Source organism: Dendropsophus ebraccatus, chromosome 12 (assembly GCF_027789765.1).
Source record: "Dendropsophus ebraccatus isolate aDenEbr1 chromosome 12, aDenEbr1.pat, whole genome shotgun sequence".
Taxonomy (NCBI): Eukaryota; Metazoa; Chordata; class Amphibia; order Anura; family Hylidae; genus Dendropsophus; species Dendropsophus ebraccatus.
Window position 1 is genome coordinate 18,886,852 of NC_091465.1, and position 16,494 is coordinate 18,903,345.

General features: G+C 47.7%; 1 protein-coding gene across 5 annotated transcripts; it reads right to left on the minus strand.

Annotated features, from left to right (window-relative positions):
- Positions 1–1,198: 1,198 nt before the first annotated feature.
- CHEK1 (checkpoint kinase 1) lies at positions 1,199–15,977 on the minus strand. 5 transcript variants are annotated; one of them, XM_069946491.1, is made up of 13 exons: positions 15,820–15,977; positions 14,552–14,626; positions 13,126–13,349; positions 12,039–12,103; positions 5,652–5,721; positions 4,990–5,178; positions 4,631–4,735; positions 4,200–4,295; positions 3,654–3,753; positions 3,223–3,403; positions 3,009–3,140; positions 2,827–2,928; positions 1,199–1,941 (listed from the first exon to the last, which is right to left on the minus strand). In XM_069946491.1, exons 2-13 carry the CDS (start codon positions 14,614–14,616, stop codon positions 1,834–1,836), a joined length of 1,437 nt encoding a protein of 478 aa, XP_069802592.1. In that variant the 5' UTR covers positions 14,617–14,626; positions 15,820–15,977; the 3' UTR covers positions 1,199–1,833. The 5 variants fall into 5 exon arrangements, with proteins under 5 accessions (XP_069802592.1, XP_069802591.1, XP_069802589.1 ...); XM_069946490.1 differs by having other exon boundaries at positions 15,786–15,977; XM_069946488.1 differs by having other exon boundaries at positions 13,126–13,375; positions 15,820–15,976.
- Positions 15,978–16,494: the final 517 nt, after the last annotated feature.

The window sequence follows — 16,494 nt, forward strand, 5'->3', positions numbered from 1 at the left end:
AGGTGGTTTTCCTGGTGGCGGTTACGTCTGTCCGGCGGATTTCAGAATTGGCAGCTCTTTCCTGCTGTCCTCCCCTGCTGGTGTTGCACCAGGACAAGGCGGTGCTTAGGCCCGTGGCTTCCTTCCAGCCCAAGGTGGTTTCCTCTTTCCACCTCAACGAAGATATTGTTCTTCCCTCTTTCTGCCCGGCCCCCTCTCATCCGAGGGAGCGCGCGCTCCACAAGCTGGATGTGGTTCGCGCCCTGCGCATCTATCTTTCCAGGACAAAGTCTCTTTGGCACTCGGATTCACTCTTCGTCATCCCTGAAGGTCCTCGAAAGGGGTCAGCGGCGTCTAAGGCGACCCTGGCCCCCTGGGTCCGCTCCGCCATCGCTCAGGCTTACCGGAGTAAGGGTAAGTCGCCCCCGTTCCGGATTGCAGCTCACTCGACTCGTTCGGTTGGGGCTTCCTGGGCCATCCGTCATGGGGCCTCAGCTCTTCAAATCTGCAAGGCCGCCACGTGGTCCTCGCTGCACACCTTTTCGAGGTTTTACCGTGTGGACACGTTTGCATCGGCCGATGAGAGTCTGGGCCGCAAGGTCTTGCAGGCGGCAGTGGCTTCTTCCTCTTCTTAGCTCCACTCTGTCTCTTCCCACCCAAGGGACTGCTTTTGGACGTCCCACGGTGTCTGTGTCCCCCAATAAGACGCACGAGAAAGGAGGAGTTTTTACTCACCGTAAACTCTCTTTCTCGTAGTCTTCATTGGGGGACACAGTACCCACCCTCTGTTGTCGGTTTTAAGGTTGCCTGTTGGCCTGTGTTTTCAGATTTTGAGTGTGGACTGTTTTTCTTTATGTTTGTTTCGGCTCCTCCTACTGCTTTTTCACTACTGAATTAGCTCAGTGCCAGTGGGCGGGTATAGCCTGCTGGGAGGGGCCGACTTAGTTTGTTTTTTCTTAGTGTCAGCCTCCTAGTGGCAGCAGCCTATACCCATGGTGTCTGTGTCCCCCAATGAAGACTACGAGAAAGAGTTTACGGTGAGTAAAAACTCCTCCTATTTTGTTTTTTATTCAAGAGAAAAGGCTTGTGTGCCACCATGTAATATCTGTGCATATGAAGCACAAAGCTGTGTCCATAGAAAGAGAAGGGGCATGTTCCTATGAGTGTATAAGTGTGTCTACGTGCATGTTTGGGTAAGTACAAAAAAATCCTGATGCAATTTCTCAAAAAGTGAAACATTTATTTATCATTTACATTTATTTAACAACCTCCAAACATTAACTTTTTTTCATACAAAGATTTACATTTAAATTATAGCATTTAGTCTATGGTCACAAGTGTCTTACGTTATAATGAAACGTTCCAAGAACGAGCATGTGCGCTGCAACACAGGAATGAATGCATGGCTTCTAGGTCACAAAACTTGTCACCCATGAGTAGCTATCTGAAAATAGCTTTAATCCAGGTAATCTTCTGACATCAGGACCACAAAAGCAGCCGCCATACTTTGATGGATTAATTGAGCATTTAGTTAAGGGATCACTCACCTATCCACCCACGTGAACAGTATACAGAGCTTACGATATGGTCACATTTTTACATCACTGGTGTAGGACTGTGTTTAGAAAACCAGGAAAGCGTGTCAAACACTGTTTCACTATATCATAGAAAGTATACAGTGGAGCCCCTGATATATTTCTGCATTTGACACACTAGAAAATACCTGGGACTCTACCCTCTCCTGGGAGCAGTTTACCTTTCGCTGACAACATCAGCAACTACTCACCTAAAAAGTGCCAGGTTAATAAAATGAAATCAGGAACTAGTACTTAACATAAGTCTGGGGTCAAAGTTTCAGCCTGTACCCCATGTAACAGACATGACAACTTTTTGGTTAGCAACTATGTCATCCAACTTCTTCTTTATCTTAAGAAAGTGTCGCTTGAATTCCAGACCGTCACCCTGTAGGTAGTAAAGAGGAACACAAAAGGGGGGAAGAAGTGATCAGTGTTTAGAGGATGAATACAAGTTTTATCTCAGCATACGCAAGACTGAAGTAGACTTCTAAAGCCCGTCTAACACAGAAACGCTTCTTTGGCCGATAGGATAGGGATCAGCCGAGGAGCGAGAAAACAGACTTGTCAGCTAATCGCATCTTTTGTGGGACTTACAAAATTTAATCCCTATGGGTTGGACACGAATGATCACTGTATGGTTCGTGCTGCCTTTTGAAGGCACTGTAAACGAGTGCTCGCTTATGTCCTTGCACAACTTCACTGAAACATCTGCTGCAGACAAACAGCAGGAGGCTAGTTTTACTATACAGAATCGCAGCGGATTTCACGCTGCAAATTCTGCTGTGATCCTGTGTCCTGCCATTTTTTTTTTTTTTTATAGGTTTACATACTTGCAGCAGATTTTTCATTCCGCTGCAAGTATGTAAAGCTCCGTCCCCACGATTTGCTAAGCGGGATGTCAAGGGGCCACAGAAGCAGGCCAGAGAGCAGACCCTCCGTTATGTGTGAAACTAGCCTAAAGCCATTTTTTTTTTTTAGTCAATATGGCTGACACCTTGGTGGAACTTGTAAAACAGCCTTATGACGTCTGTTTTAGGCAGAGGAAACAATGCTGTTTGGAATAGAGAGTGTAAGAAGTTTGAGCTTGATCAAAAGCCAAATTTCACAATAAATGCAAAAAAACTACATTATTACCAAGCTTTACATTTCACATTGCACATTTGAAACAAATGTCTCAGTGGCAGCCATTAGCATGATGTTAGGTTTCCAACAGGTTTGTCATTTAGCTTTCTAGCCATTTCAGAAACTTCTTTATGACAAGCTACTGTACCTTAGAAAGGCGGAAATCCAATAAGATACGCTCCTCCATCTCCACTAAATTAACTTTGAATATGAGCTTGTTGTTCCTCCGGTCAGTTGTTGAAACGGTCACCTGATAAAAAGCCACATTAAGATGGTTGTCTCAAGACATTGAAAGTTACAGCACCCTACAAGACAGCTCAACACACCCACCTGGTTTGCACAGCATTTCTTCCAGACATAGCCCATGTTTTCACAGGTCTCCTTTAGGCTGCTATATGAGCTTTCTGCATCAACTTTAGTGAAGAAGCGGGTCATCCTTTTAACTAAGCGCTGCCATGGATTCTGTAGACGTATACAGCATTGGTTATTGAATGAATTACAAAGAAAAATATTAAGATGACAATGTTACCAGAATTCTAATCACCTGCGAGGAACCTGGAGTTCCCAGTAACTGGCTGCTTAGCAGCATATTGTCAGGACAAGCCGGCTGGGAGAAACTGATTCCTTTACCCTGCACCAGTTTTTCTATATGTGAGGTGCTATCCCAAGTGGGGAGGGAAGTGCGGGGCTCTGGCTGTGTACTGGAAAAGGACAACTTCTCTTCACTGCAAAGAAATGACAGAGCTTCATTACAAACACATAATGGTTACAGATCAACACTAAATAAGTACTAAATATGAGGTACTATATCAGCTAACAGTGTGCTGTACTCATGATGGGGGGAAAGAAAAAAAAAAAAAAAAAAATCGCTTTTAGAAACTAATACAAGCAAACAGTGTCTTCAGATCTGAAAGATTTTAAGCCAGGGAATTATGAAAGGTCAAAGCTCTGTTGTCTGGAGAAGGCAGCCCATACCTGTGAGAGAACAAGGACAAATCCATATCAGATCGAATGTGTTTGCTGTGAAGTCCAGGAGTTTCTGATCCCCCTGATGACACAAGGCTCCTCTTTATACCTAGTGCCAGAAAAAAAAAATATAGCTGTATAAGACCACATGGAGAGGAATGTAAGTGGCTGATAGTACAACCCTAACCCTACATGGTCACCAATAGCTGAAAAAGGTTGCCAGGATTATTGTCGTGTCGCACAGCTATGAATGACTACATGGGTGCTTGGTTTTGCACTATTTCTACTAAATAAATACATTTTTAATTAAAAAAAAAAAAAATCTAAAGGATCAGAAAAATATGACTGCTTATCTCCATAAACAGAACCACTCTTGTCCAGTTTGTGTGTGGTATTGCAGCGCAGTTCCATTGAACTGAATACAGCACAGTTGTAATACCACAGGCAACCGGACGACAGGGCTGGTGTCTTTTTGTTTTTAAAGAAAGCTGCCATGATTTTCTATCCCTGAATAGGGCTTTAAGCATCCCCATTATCACATACTCCCCAACATACCTTTCTTAGGTGGTTTGGTATACCAACGGTCCTTTTTGATTTCTGGAATAGCAATCCTTGTACTAGGGTTTTCTATTAGTATCTTGCATAGCAAAGCTAGAAAGGGAACACATGTAAGAATTTGTATTTGTATTATTACAGTGATATTTGGTGCTCAGATCTCTAATCACTAAGAAAAGAAATACAAAGCAACTCTCACAGTATCTTTTTAGGGTAGCTTTACCTTAAAGTCAGTGTCTCACTACAACCAACTCGAAGTCTTATATCAAGCTAGAGATCTCAGCAAAAGAAGAGACTACCCATTCGTAGAAATCTATTTAGGCCTATTGCCCCTAGTCTGTATAGGGCTGGTTGGCTAGTGAGAGGGCTACCTTCTGCGGACCAAATAGGTTAAGTTTCTTATTGAAATCATTACTGTTGCCAAGTGTTACCTAGAGGTGCAGCATCAATCTTTTTCCAAGGAGTCAGGTAGTGCTTAGATTCCTTCCAATCACAATATTCTTGACACACATCATTTGGCTGATCCCATGGTAATTCTAAAAATGAAAAAGCATTTAATTTTAAGGATATACACAGCACAAGAGGATCTGGCATTACAACTTTAGTTGAATTCTCTATATTTTTATTAAGTATTTTGTATTAAGTAATACATTTCAGTTTACAAACATGTCGGTTTAGATATATTGATGCAGGCACAGATACATAAGAAACAAAGCTTCATGGTAATAATTCTTTCAGTGAAATATATATGCAGGTTTACCTTATGGCAGCAGGGTAAGGTTTTTCTTACCTCCGGCCAACATGGCAGTCAGGACTATTCCACACGACCAAACGTCCACAGGCTCAGCATGAAATCCTCGCATCTTAATGAGCTCAGGGGCCACATACGGCAGTGTCCCACACATTTTGTTCAGTAGGCGCTCCCGTCCATTATGTTTAAAGACAGTAGCTAATCCAAAATCCGAGATCTTTAGCTGATCTGGAAAAAAAAAAAAAGTTTCGCTTTGTTTAACAATGCTCACAGATTGAAGGATGTTTATAATGCAAAGGGGGAAAAAAGCCAGATTAATTTGGATGCTAATTTGGTGTCTGAGCAATTTTTACAGTGTTTGTCAATTTTTTTTTTTGTTTTTTTTAACCAAAATCATAAATGGGTTGAAAACATAGAAACACACAGTTTCTATTATAATTTAGCCCTGTCAGTTCCACTCATGATTTTGGTTGAAGAAAATAGACTGCTGGAAATACTAGGGGAGATTTATCAAACATGGTGTAAAGTAGAATTGGCACAGTTGCCCCTAGCAACCAGATTCCACTTTTCATTCCTCACAGACTTTTGCAAAAAAAAAAAAAGATTCGTTTTGAATTTTTTTTTTTTTTTTTTTTTAAATAATGTCAATGGAAAAAACAGATGTATACGAATCAGTTAAAAAAACAAAAACAAATGTTTACCTCGGTCATCAAGGAGAAGATTTTCTGGTTTTATGTCTCTGTGAGTAATTCCCAGACCATGCAGATATTCCTATTAATAATAATAAAAAGTATGAAAAACTGCTGCATTGCAAAATTCAAAACTTTTAAAAAGACAGAAAAACAAACAACCACCATGATGGACGTGGACAAAACATGAATGCAGTTTACCTTGCGCACCCCTGATGACTTGCCGGAATTTCTTCAGGACCTAGACTTGCCCCGTGTGTCTCTACCAGAGTGGCCCACTCTCACCCCACTATCGGGGAAACGCCCCAGAACAAACCCCCAACAAGCTCGGACCCGGTCCCCAACCGCTGAGTCTGGATTATCCCCCAGCTCGTCCCGGAGAAGAACCGCTCGACCGTCGGTACCCTCCCAGCGTACTCCTCTGCATGGGGGGCTCTCTCCCCCTCCTGGGAACTGACGGCCCCGCCTCTGATACTGTTGTTTCCACATTGTTTGCATCTTATAGCATGATTTAACCGTTAGCTGTTTCTTTGCTTTTTTCCCCTAGCCAGTATTTTCCATTTAGGAATTGGACCCTCTCGCCGGCCCTCTTCTACATGTCTGTCCGATGTACCCAATTGTCAGTTATATGTTTCATTGGGAGCAGACCCCGGAGTATTCATTGTTACATTACTTCCCTCCTACCACAATCCCCCCAATAGGTGGGAGTTAGTCTGGATTCTCTTGAATATCCAGACACTCTGAGTTCTAGTTTTACCTCTAGATACAGCTGCAGTTGCTCTACTACTGCTTGTTTTGTTTTATTTTTCTTCTCTTTGTGTTGTCTCACGTGTACGTTTTCTTCCCCTACTTCTAGGACTGATCTCTCCTCTCCTTCAGCTTCTAGGTCTCTGAGTGCTCTGGTCGTTCCTCCCCTCCCCTCCCCTCCGACATATGGCAGACCTCAACATCGCCTCTTTCAACGCCAAGGGCCTGAACACTCCTGAGAAACGTGCCCAGGTATTACACCACTTACACCGCAAAAAGACACACATAGCTTGTTTCCAGGAAACCCACTTTAAAACCGGTCATGCCCCTCATATCAAACATAAGCACTACACCACATGGGTTTTTGCTAATAACCCTGATTCCAGATCTAAAGGGGTTGCTATCGCAATCCATAAATCCCTGCCCCACCAAGTCCTGCATACGGTAATCGATCCCTCAGCCCGCTACATCATCCTGGGCCTCTCTGTGGGCGGCCAGGAGTTCACCCTCCTCAACGTTTACGCTCCAAACGCTGGTCAGGCTGAATTCCTCACACGCCTCATAGACATATCCCTCCCACACCTGAAGGGGACTGTACTGCTGTGCGGGGATTTTAATCTCACCCTCGACCCCACCCTGGACAATTCGTCTGGAAGGTCGAGCATCGCCTATTCCTCAATCAAGAAGGTGAAACGGGGCCTCTCTCAAATACAATTATGCGACTCTTGGAGGCTGCTTCATCCTTCGGGTCGCGACTATAGCTTCTACTCCCCCCCGCACGGCACCTACAGTCGCATAGACTATATTCTCTTGCAACATAGCGCGCTCCCGTGGCTGGTTTCCACGCACATCGGCAACATCTTATGGTCAGACCACGCCCCCATATTTTGCTCACTTCGCCTACCCCACCTCACTAGACCAACGTGGTCCTGGAGACTAAACGAATCCCTGTTGCACGATACGGTCTGCATGGCTGACCTAAAACAATCCATTGCGAACTTTGCTCAGGACCACGCCAACGACTCTACAGCCCCCTTCTTGAAATGGGAGGCGTTGAAATGCACTTTGAGGGGGGTATTAATTAAACACGGTTCCCGGCTTAAGCGAGCGAAGGCCCTGTCCCTCTCTAAGGCCCTCCAAAAAGTAACCGGACTCGAGCTAGCCCATAAGCAAGCTCTCTCGGTTTCAGTACTGAGAGACCTCCAACAAGCCAGATTAGAGGTGAAACGCCTTCTAGAATCATCTTGGGGCCGCATACTCCAGGTTTGTCGGAGCCGGTTTTATGAATACGGCAATAAGAGCGGCCGTATGTTGGCCAGGGCCCTTAGAGCGCGCATAGCTCACTCCCATATACCCTGCATTACGACGCGAGACGGGACTAAGGCCCACACCACTCAGGACATCTCGGCGCAATTCCACTCCTTTTACTCGGCACTATATAATTTACCCCCCCCCACGAACCTGACACCCCCGCCCTCCCCCTTCCCGCCCCTACCCGCTGACATTCTTACTTCCCTGGAGGAACCATTCTCCTCGGTGGAGTTGGCCTCGGCAATCGGGGACCTTCCGGGGGGGAAGAGTCCAGGGCCCGACGGGTTCACGGCGAAGTTTTACAAAGAGCTCTCAACACTTCTCCTCCCTATTATGCTCGCTGCTTTTAATGACGTCTCCTCTGACTCCCCCTTGCCGAGGCACACTACCACCGCCCATGTTGTCGTCATTCCAAAGCCCGGAAAAGACCCCCAGCAATGTGGTAGTTATAGACCCATTTCCCTCCTAAACGTTGATTTAAAATTGTACTCCAAATTATTGGCCAACAGACTGAACACCATTTTACCCTCCCTTATACACCCTGATCAAGTGGGGTTTGTGCCGGGGAGAGAAGCCAGGGACAACACTATTAAGACCCTAGACATCATACATTATGCTAAATCCCAGAAGCTACCGCTTATGATCCTTTCACTTGATGCCGAGAAGGCCTTCGACAGGATCTCCTGGCCCTCCCTGGCACAAACCTTACGCCATGTCGGACTTGGCCCCATATTCACATCTAAGATTCTTGCCCTCTACTCCTCCCCTACCGCACACTTAAAGATCAATGGTGCCCTTTCGCACCCTTTCCCAATTTTAAACGGTACTAGACAGGGATGCCCCCTGTCCCCACTCTTATATGTCCTCGTTATGGAGCACTTACTAGCGGCGATCCGCAGGGATCCGGACATACAGGGTATCTCTATTAAGGGTAACGTGTACAAGTGTTCCGCATTCGCAGACGACCTGCTGGTTTACTTAACCAACCCCCAGATCTCACTCCCCTCTCTGATGGCCCGCTTATCTGAGTTTGGCTCATGGTCGAACTTCAAAATCAACTTGTCAAAATCCGAGGCGCTTGGCGTCTCTCTGCCCACACGGACTGTTCACACCCTGCAGGCCTCCTTCCCTTTCTCCTGGCCCTTGCAAGGTATCACCTACCTGGGCATTAAAATCCCCCCCGACCTATCTTCCCTGTTTGCTGCTAACTTTTCCCCTCTGCTGAGCAGGTTTCAAAAGGATCTGGAGGGCTGGGACCGCGCTGATTTCTCCTGGTTCGGGAGGATTAGCATTGTAAAAATGACCCTTATGCCTCGCCTGCTATACCTCCTGCAAACCATTCCCATATCTATCCCCTCCCACTACCTTCGGCAGGTGCAGAGGTGCTTTGGGACCTTCGTGTGGGCATCGAGACGCCCCCGCCTCAACAGACAGACCTTGACTCGTCCCAAGTTGTCGGGGGGCGCAGGGCTACCTGACTGCAGGCTGTATTACCTTTCCTGCGTCCATGCCCGGATTCTGGACATGTTCCATAACGAACACAATAAGCTATGGGTCCGTATCGCCCAAGACCTATGCTCCAAAGCCCTGACGTCCATGCCCTGGGTCTGGACCCCCTCTCTCTCTGACACCTCTGCCATGTCATTCTCCACGCGACACACAGCGGCTAGCCTCCATCTCATCGGTGCCAGAGACTCGTTGGTCGACCGAGCCGGCCCTTTGCTCCCAGTCACGGACCACCCGGATTTCCCACCGGGAGCCTCCACTTCCCCTTTTTTAGGCTTCACTAAATCCCGCCCTATGCGCTTCCATCACGCCTTGGCTGCCAGTGCACTCCGACCCCTTTCCGACATTGTCCCTGCAGACACACCCATCCCTCGGGCTCCCTTTGCTCACCTCCAGCTTCGCCATTTCTACGCCACGGTCCACAGGGGTAAGCATTTACACCGCCCTCTCACAGACTTTGAGCACCTCTGCCTGGCCCCCTCCTGTCCCCCCCACTCTATCTCTACCATCTATGGACTATTATTGGCCTCCGGGTCCCAGCCTCTTCCTACTTATTGTAATAAGTGGGAACGGGAACTAAACATGAAATTTACGGAGGAGCAGTGGGCCAAGTGTTTTTTCCTGACCCATAAGGCTGTCATTGCCACTAGATCCCAGGAGACCTGTTATAAGATCCTGACTAGATGGTATAGGGTCCCTCAGGCCCTTCATGGATGGTATCCAGAGGTTTCAGAGGAGTGCTGGAGATGTGGCTCCGATGTAGGTTCTATGACGCACATCTGGTGGTCTTGCCCTAGAGTGCAACCGTTCTGGCAGTTAGTACTTCAACTCATATCAGAAATAACGGGTGCCTGCGTCCCTAGCACTCCAGAAGCCGTCCTTCTTTTCATGTTCCCCATACCCCAACATAAATTCAAAAGATCCTTGCTGCGACACCTTCTGCAGGCTGCAAAAACGGTAATCCCGCGACACTGGCGATCTCCAGATCCACCGTCCCTAGAGGAGTGGTTTACGGAGGTTTCCCATATTTATCATATGGAAGAGCTGCTGGCCTCCACCCCACAAACATCCAAGACATGTTCTAAATCCTGGTTTCCCTGGCTGGAATTCCTGTCTTCCCCTAGATACCGCTCGATTACTGCTCCGGCCTCGCTGTCGGGACCTGCGACTCCCCCGGGCGCCTCTTCGGGGAATTGATGTGCACCGAAACCCGACCCTCCCCCCCCCCCCCCCCCCCGGACCCTTAACTCCCAAGGAGCCCCCGGAGCATTCGGATTCCTTCCCCCTCTCCTTTTGTTCTCTTTTGTTCTTCTTACTCCCACCCTTCCTACTTTTGTCCCCCTTCTTTTCTTGCTCTTGTTTGGTTAACTGTACTCTCCTTTCCAATATGATTGATCTATGGATTGCTCTCTATACATGTGATCTATACTTGTGTTGAGCCTGTCGGCTTTATCCCTCCTGCCTAAGCAAATAGGTCTGTGCTTCTTAGCCGATACGTTGGTTAATAATTTTGATTACGGTTGTTGTTTCCTGTTTAGTTATGCAGGCCCTTAGTTCACCACGAACTCCGTTCCCCTCGTGGGAACGGGACCAACTCCCTGGACATTGTTTATGTTTATGTCATGGATGTACCTCCTGCTTTGATTCTTTGTACTTGTACTCCTTTTCTTGAATTTACAATAAAACTCTTTTGAATTTGAAAAACATGAATGCAGGTTAGAAGCAACCATGAGCATGTTAGAAGCATCTAACCTGCTGTTTTGTCCCTGTAAAACACAGGGCACTGAGAATGAAGGTAATTTTCTTACCTTGATCCTCAGTGCTATTTTTGGAAACTTTGTAGGGTGGGGGGACGGCAGCAGCCCACCAGTCCTAATAAATATTTATCTGCAGTGATGAGCACCGTAGTGACATGACTGCAGAGCGTTACTTCCATATTCATTATGGCAGGTCGGCTGGGGAAGATCATTGCACGTGCAGTGAAACTACATAGTTCTTTTAAACGGCACTGTGGATCAAGGCACCCCGTGTGCTATAAAGGACATATCAGCAGGTTAGATGCCTCTAATCTGCTGTTAAGTGTCCCTTTAAACTTACCATACAAAAAACATTTCAGATGATTTCAAAAGATGGTGTGCAAACAACAACATTTGTACATATAATGGCATCCAATTTGTTAGTATGGATTAGCTAAAACTCTAGGATTTCTGTGTGTTATGCCACCTCATGCCTGGTGTAAAACATGCACGTCTAATACGTTTGCTGTATTTTACAATTCACATTGAAGTGCAAGTATCTATACCTAGCAATACACAGAAGTAACACTGTAATAAAAAAATCACATATGCGAAGAAAAAGGTACGGGGGCACTCACCGTTATGATGCGTAGACTTTATTTCATGTGTACTATAAAATACAGCAGGTACATCTGAGGCGGGTGCAGACGCCAAACACTATTCACATGAGCTATGACAGCCGTTTCACGCGCATGCGCGCTTCGTCAGTACGAATCGCGCATGCGCGTGAAACGGCTGTCATAGCTCGTGTGAATAGTGTTTGGCGTCTGCACCCGCCTCAGATGTACCTGCTGTATTTTATAGTACACATGAAATAAAGTCTACGCATCATAACTGTGAGTGCCCCCGTACCTTTTTCTTCGCATATGTGGATTTGCTAAGGACTGTCTAGTTTCTAAGGGGAGCACCCCGTGTGCAAGACGATCATCCTGACTTTTATATGGGCCTGTCTGATAATTCACCTGTGCCTAGTGAGTAGTGCCGGTATCATACTCCTACAACAAGACTGTAATAAAAAGGAAACAGCAAATATCCTTACCACGCCAGCAATGAGCTGCTGGAAGAACTTCTGTGCATCCTGCTCAGGCATCCCGACATCTGGCTCTAGAACAAACAGGTTAACTATGATAAACCATTCCAAGAAAAAAAATGTTCCGAGCCTAAAATACTAGCTACAAGAGCCATTTTGATTGTTAAAAAGAGAATAACTGTTCCTATACATTCATAGGTTATTGTTGCACTAAGGAGATCCTTACATTTAAAGAGGTCCGGCAAACGTCTTTATTAAAGTATTGTTTTGCCCCCCAAAAGTTATACAAATCACCATTATACACTTATCACGGGAAATTAACATAAAGTGCTTTTTTTCCCTGCACTTAATTCTGCATCAAGGCTTCACTTCCTGAATAACATGATGTCACTTCCTGGATAACATGGTGATGTCACGATCCGACTCCCAGAGCTGTGCGGGCTGTGGCTGCTGGAGAGGATGATGGCAGGGGGACACTGAGGGACACAGGGCACTGGAGGGACACTGAGAATCATCCTCTCCAGCAGCCACAGCCCGCACAGCTCTGGGAATCTGGTTGTGACATCACTATTTTATCCAAGAAGTGACATCACCATGTTATCCAGGAAGTGAAGCCTTGATGCAGTAGTAAGTGCAGTAAAAAACACTTTATAAGCATTTCCTGTAATAAGTGTATATTAGGGATCTGTATAACTTTTTTTTTTTTGAGGGGGGGGGGGGGGGTAATACAACACTAATAGTTCGCCTGACTTCTCCTTTAATACATAAATAAAATACCCTAAATATTAAGCAGTTATGGAAACCTGACAGCCAGGACGACCACCGAGCCCAAAAAAAACAAACAAGGGGGGACATAGCTACACACACTGCAATGATGGTATATCCTGACCAGATCATATTTTGTATGAACTAAAGACTGAAAAATTAAATATAACCACCCATATTGTAGCCAATCTAAAGAGAATCTTCAACATTGTATAAAAAGGTGAAGCAATATCTTTCCAATAAAAACTGGGCTTGTACATAACCATATTCAATAAAACCTCATCACAAACCATCAAAACACCAATGAGACAGAAGACATGCAGCCACTTACCTATCCTATCAAAGAGCTCGCCTCCCCGGCAATACTCCAAGAAAAGATAATGAATGTTTCCTTCTTTGCGATGTCCGTAGAATTTGACAATATTTGTATGGTTCAGCATCTTATTGATGCAAATCTCTTTCTTTATGTTTTCCGCACAGTCAGCCGCACGTTTCATATCCACAATCTTCACTGCCACCGCCTCCTCTGTTTTCCGGTTCACAGCCAGCTGGACCCTAAAAAGGGCGAGCATTGGAAAGATCTAATTTTATTAAACATAAAAAACAAGTATCTGGTAGAGATGAACAGTGAGGGCAGCTCTAGTGTACAATACAGTGTGTGTAATACAGGATTTAACGCAGCATTAATAGAGGATAAGCAGTGTAATGTACATACAGTAGGAAAATTATTTTTTTCCATAGCAGCCAATCAAAGCTTAGTTTTCACTTTGTCGGGGCTCATTAATACTGAGATGTGATTGGATACTATGGGCAACAAGGAACTCCTACTGTAAGACTACTTGATATATCTCTCCCATAGTGTCTTATACGTTTAAAGGGGTACTCCGGGCTAGGGGTATTTTCCGTATATGGCCGGGGAGGGGATGGATATAGACACCACCGGTGACTTCCCTCCCTGGTTCCAGCGCAGGGTCCCGGATCGCACCGCCCTGTTCTCCTGTCCAGCTGCCGCTTTCTGGTCTGAGCTGCAGCTTAAGACTTGACGTCTCAAAGCAGCTCAGCCATTTAGCAGCCAAGGCGGGACCCCGCTACAACCGCTGAATGGCTAAGCTGCCTTGAGACGTCACGTCTTAAGCCGCAGCTCAGACCAGGAAGCGGCAGCGAGATGGGAGAGCAGGGTAGTGCGATCCGGGACGCGGTGCTGGAATCGGGGAGGTAAGTGACCAGCGGCCTCTATTTCCACCCCTTCCCCGACCATACACGGAAAATACCCCTAGCCCGGAGTACCTCTTTGAGCCCCCCCCCCTTTGAGGTTTGTAAAGGCGTTATCCATTTTTATATATAATTGTTGCAAGTATATAGAAAAATAATAAAGAGCCTGTGCCTAGCTCGCATGTGTTGCCCTGGTGTCCTCCTATGGGTCTCTTGTTTAATGCTCCCGTCTTCACTTCCCGAGACAAACAGAAAGTGGTGACAGCCCGCTCAGCCAATCACTGGCTGCAGCTCTGTCCTGTCTCAGTCAGTGATTGGCTGAGTTGACTGGAGCATTCAGTGGGGGACCCGGAGAGCCCTAGTGTGACACTGGGGGAGCACAGCGAGGTAAGCAATGGCTCTTTATTATTTTCTTGCAACAATACATTATATATATATATATATATATATATATATAAATAATTTATTTTTTTTTCTCTAACTGGAAAACCCTTTGCAGTGTGCCCATTTCCAGGCTGTTAGATGACCCCAATAAGGGTACTTACTCTCCATACGCGCCTTCTCCAAGGGTCTGCACCAAATCCCAGTCTTCTACAAAAGGCACGGCCATGATGGAACAACTGTCAGGAGAAACAAGGGGTTAATCCAAATACTTTATAAGACAAGCAATAAACAGTTACTGACAACCTCACTGCAGTACATAGCGACAGGACGGGATCCAAAGTATGTGAGCAAATCCCTAGACAATCCGGCTTTCACTAGGCATCCAGGTGCCCCTTGCCTTGTGCTGCTTATCACCCAGGTGCCCCCTCGCCTCACGTCGCCAAGCGCCCAGGTGCCCCCTCGCCTCACGTCGCCAAGCTCCCAGGTGCCCCCTCGCCTCACGTCACCAAGCGCCCAGGTGCCCCCTCGCCTCACGTCGCCAAGCGCCCAGGTGCCCCCTCGCCTCACGTCGCCAAGCGTCCAGGTGCCCCCTCGCCTCACGTCGCCAAGCGTCCAGGTGCCCCCTCGCCTCACGTCGCCAAGCGCCCAGGTGCCCCCTCGCCTCACGTCGCCAAGCGCCCAGGTGCCCCCTCGCCTCACGTCGCCAAGCGCCCAGGTGCCCCCTCGCCTCACGTCGCCAAGCGTCCAGGTGCCCCCTCGCCTCACGTCGCCAAGCGCCCAGGTGCCCCCTCGCCTCACGTCGCTAAGCGCCCAGGTGCCCCCTCGCCTCACGTCGCCAAGCGCCCAGGTGCCCCCTCACCTCACGTCGCCAAGCGCCCAGGTGCCCCCTCACCTCACGTCGCTAAGCGCCCAGGTGCCCCCTCGCCTCACGTCGCTAAGCGCCCAGGTGCCCCCTCGCCTCACGTCGCTAAGCTCCCAGGTGCCCCCTCGCCTCACGTCCCTAAGCGCCCAGGTGCCCCCTCGCCTCACGTCCCTAAGCGCCCAGGTGCCCCCTCGCCTGACGTCACTAAGCGCCCAGGTGCCCCCTCGCCTCACGTCGCTAAGCGCCCAGGTGCCCCCTCGCCTCACATCGCTGAACCCCCCAGTGCCCCCTCGCCTCATGGTGCCACTAACTGCCCTGTTGCCCCCCATATCCCTCTCCCCGCATTGTGCTGACAGTCTCACACGTCCAGGTGACATAGCTCTCGGTGCCGGTTGCTCTTCCACTACATCCCCGCAGACCGTGGACTCGCACACTATTTTAACACATTTTTCCACTAAATAAACCGAGGAGTCGCACACACCGCCCCGCCCTCACCCCACAGCCGGTATGGGGCCCCTCCTGCCGCCACTCACCCGCTCCGCCGGTTCCTCAGATCACTTGCTTTACCTTTAGATCCGGCTGTACTCGGTTTTTCCCGCCCATTAGGCTTCAAACTACCCGGCAACAAATTACGTCATCACGCCGGCGATAAAAGCAACGTCGTGACGCCACAATCACGTGACATTTTCTCAGCTATATAAGCACCATCGACTGCGCCATGCCAAAGGCGGAAATCTGTGACTGGACGACGATCACGTGGCCGGGCCGAGTCACGTGATCATCATTGTTTTTGCAGGGTAGAGGCGGGAAGCAGGAGCAGTGACCGGGCATACAGGTGTGTGCTGGGGGCAGCGATGGGGATGGGGATGGGTGTTGTAGGGGACTGTAATTGCTGGGACTGAAGGAGGGATGTTATTTACATGGGACTGTATGTTGCTGGGACTGAAGGGAGTGATGTTATTTACATGGGACTGTATGTTGCTGGGACTGAAGGGAGGGGTGTTGTTTACATGGGACTGTGTGTTGCTGGGACTGAAGGGGAGGGGTGTTGTTTACATGGGACTGTGTTGCTGGGACTGAAGGGGAGGGGTGTTGTTTACATGGGACTGTGTGTTGCTGGGACTGAAGGGGAGGGGTGTTGTTTACATGGGACTGTGTGTTGCTGGGACTGAAGGGGAGGGGTGTTGTTTACATGGGACTGTGTGTTGCTGGGACTGAAGGGGAGGGGTGTTGTTTACATGG

Excerpts from the sequence above, each read along its gene's own strand:
- CHEK1 (XM_069946488.1), bottom strand. The coding sequence starts at position 15,855 with ATGGGCGGGAAAAACCGAGTACAGCCGGATCTAAAG. Across the intron at positions 13,376-14,551 it reads GGAGAAGGCGCGTATGGAGA|ATCTTTCCAATGCTCGCCCT; the intron begins GTAAGTACCCTT and ends TAATAAAATTAG. Across the intron at positions 4,736-4,989 it reads GACTGCCATGTTGGCCGGAG|AATTACCATGGGATCAGCCA; the intron begins GTAAGAAAAACC and ends TTTCATTTTTAG.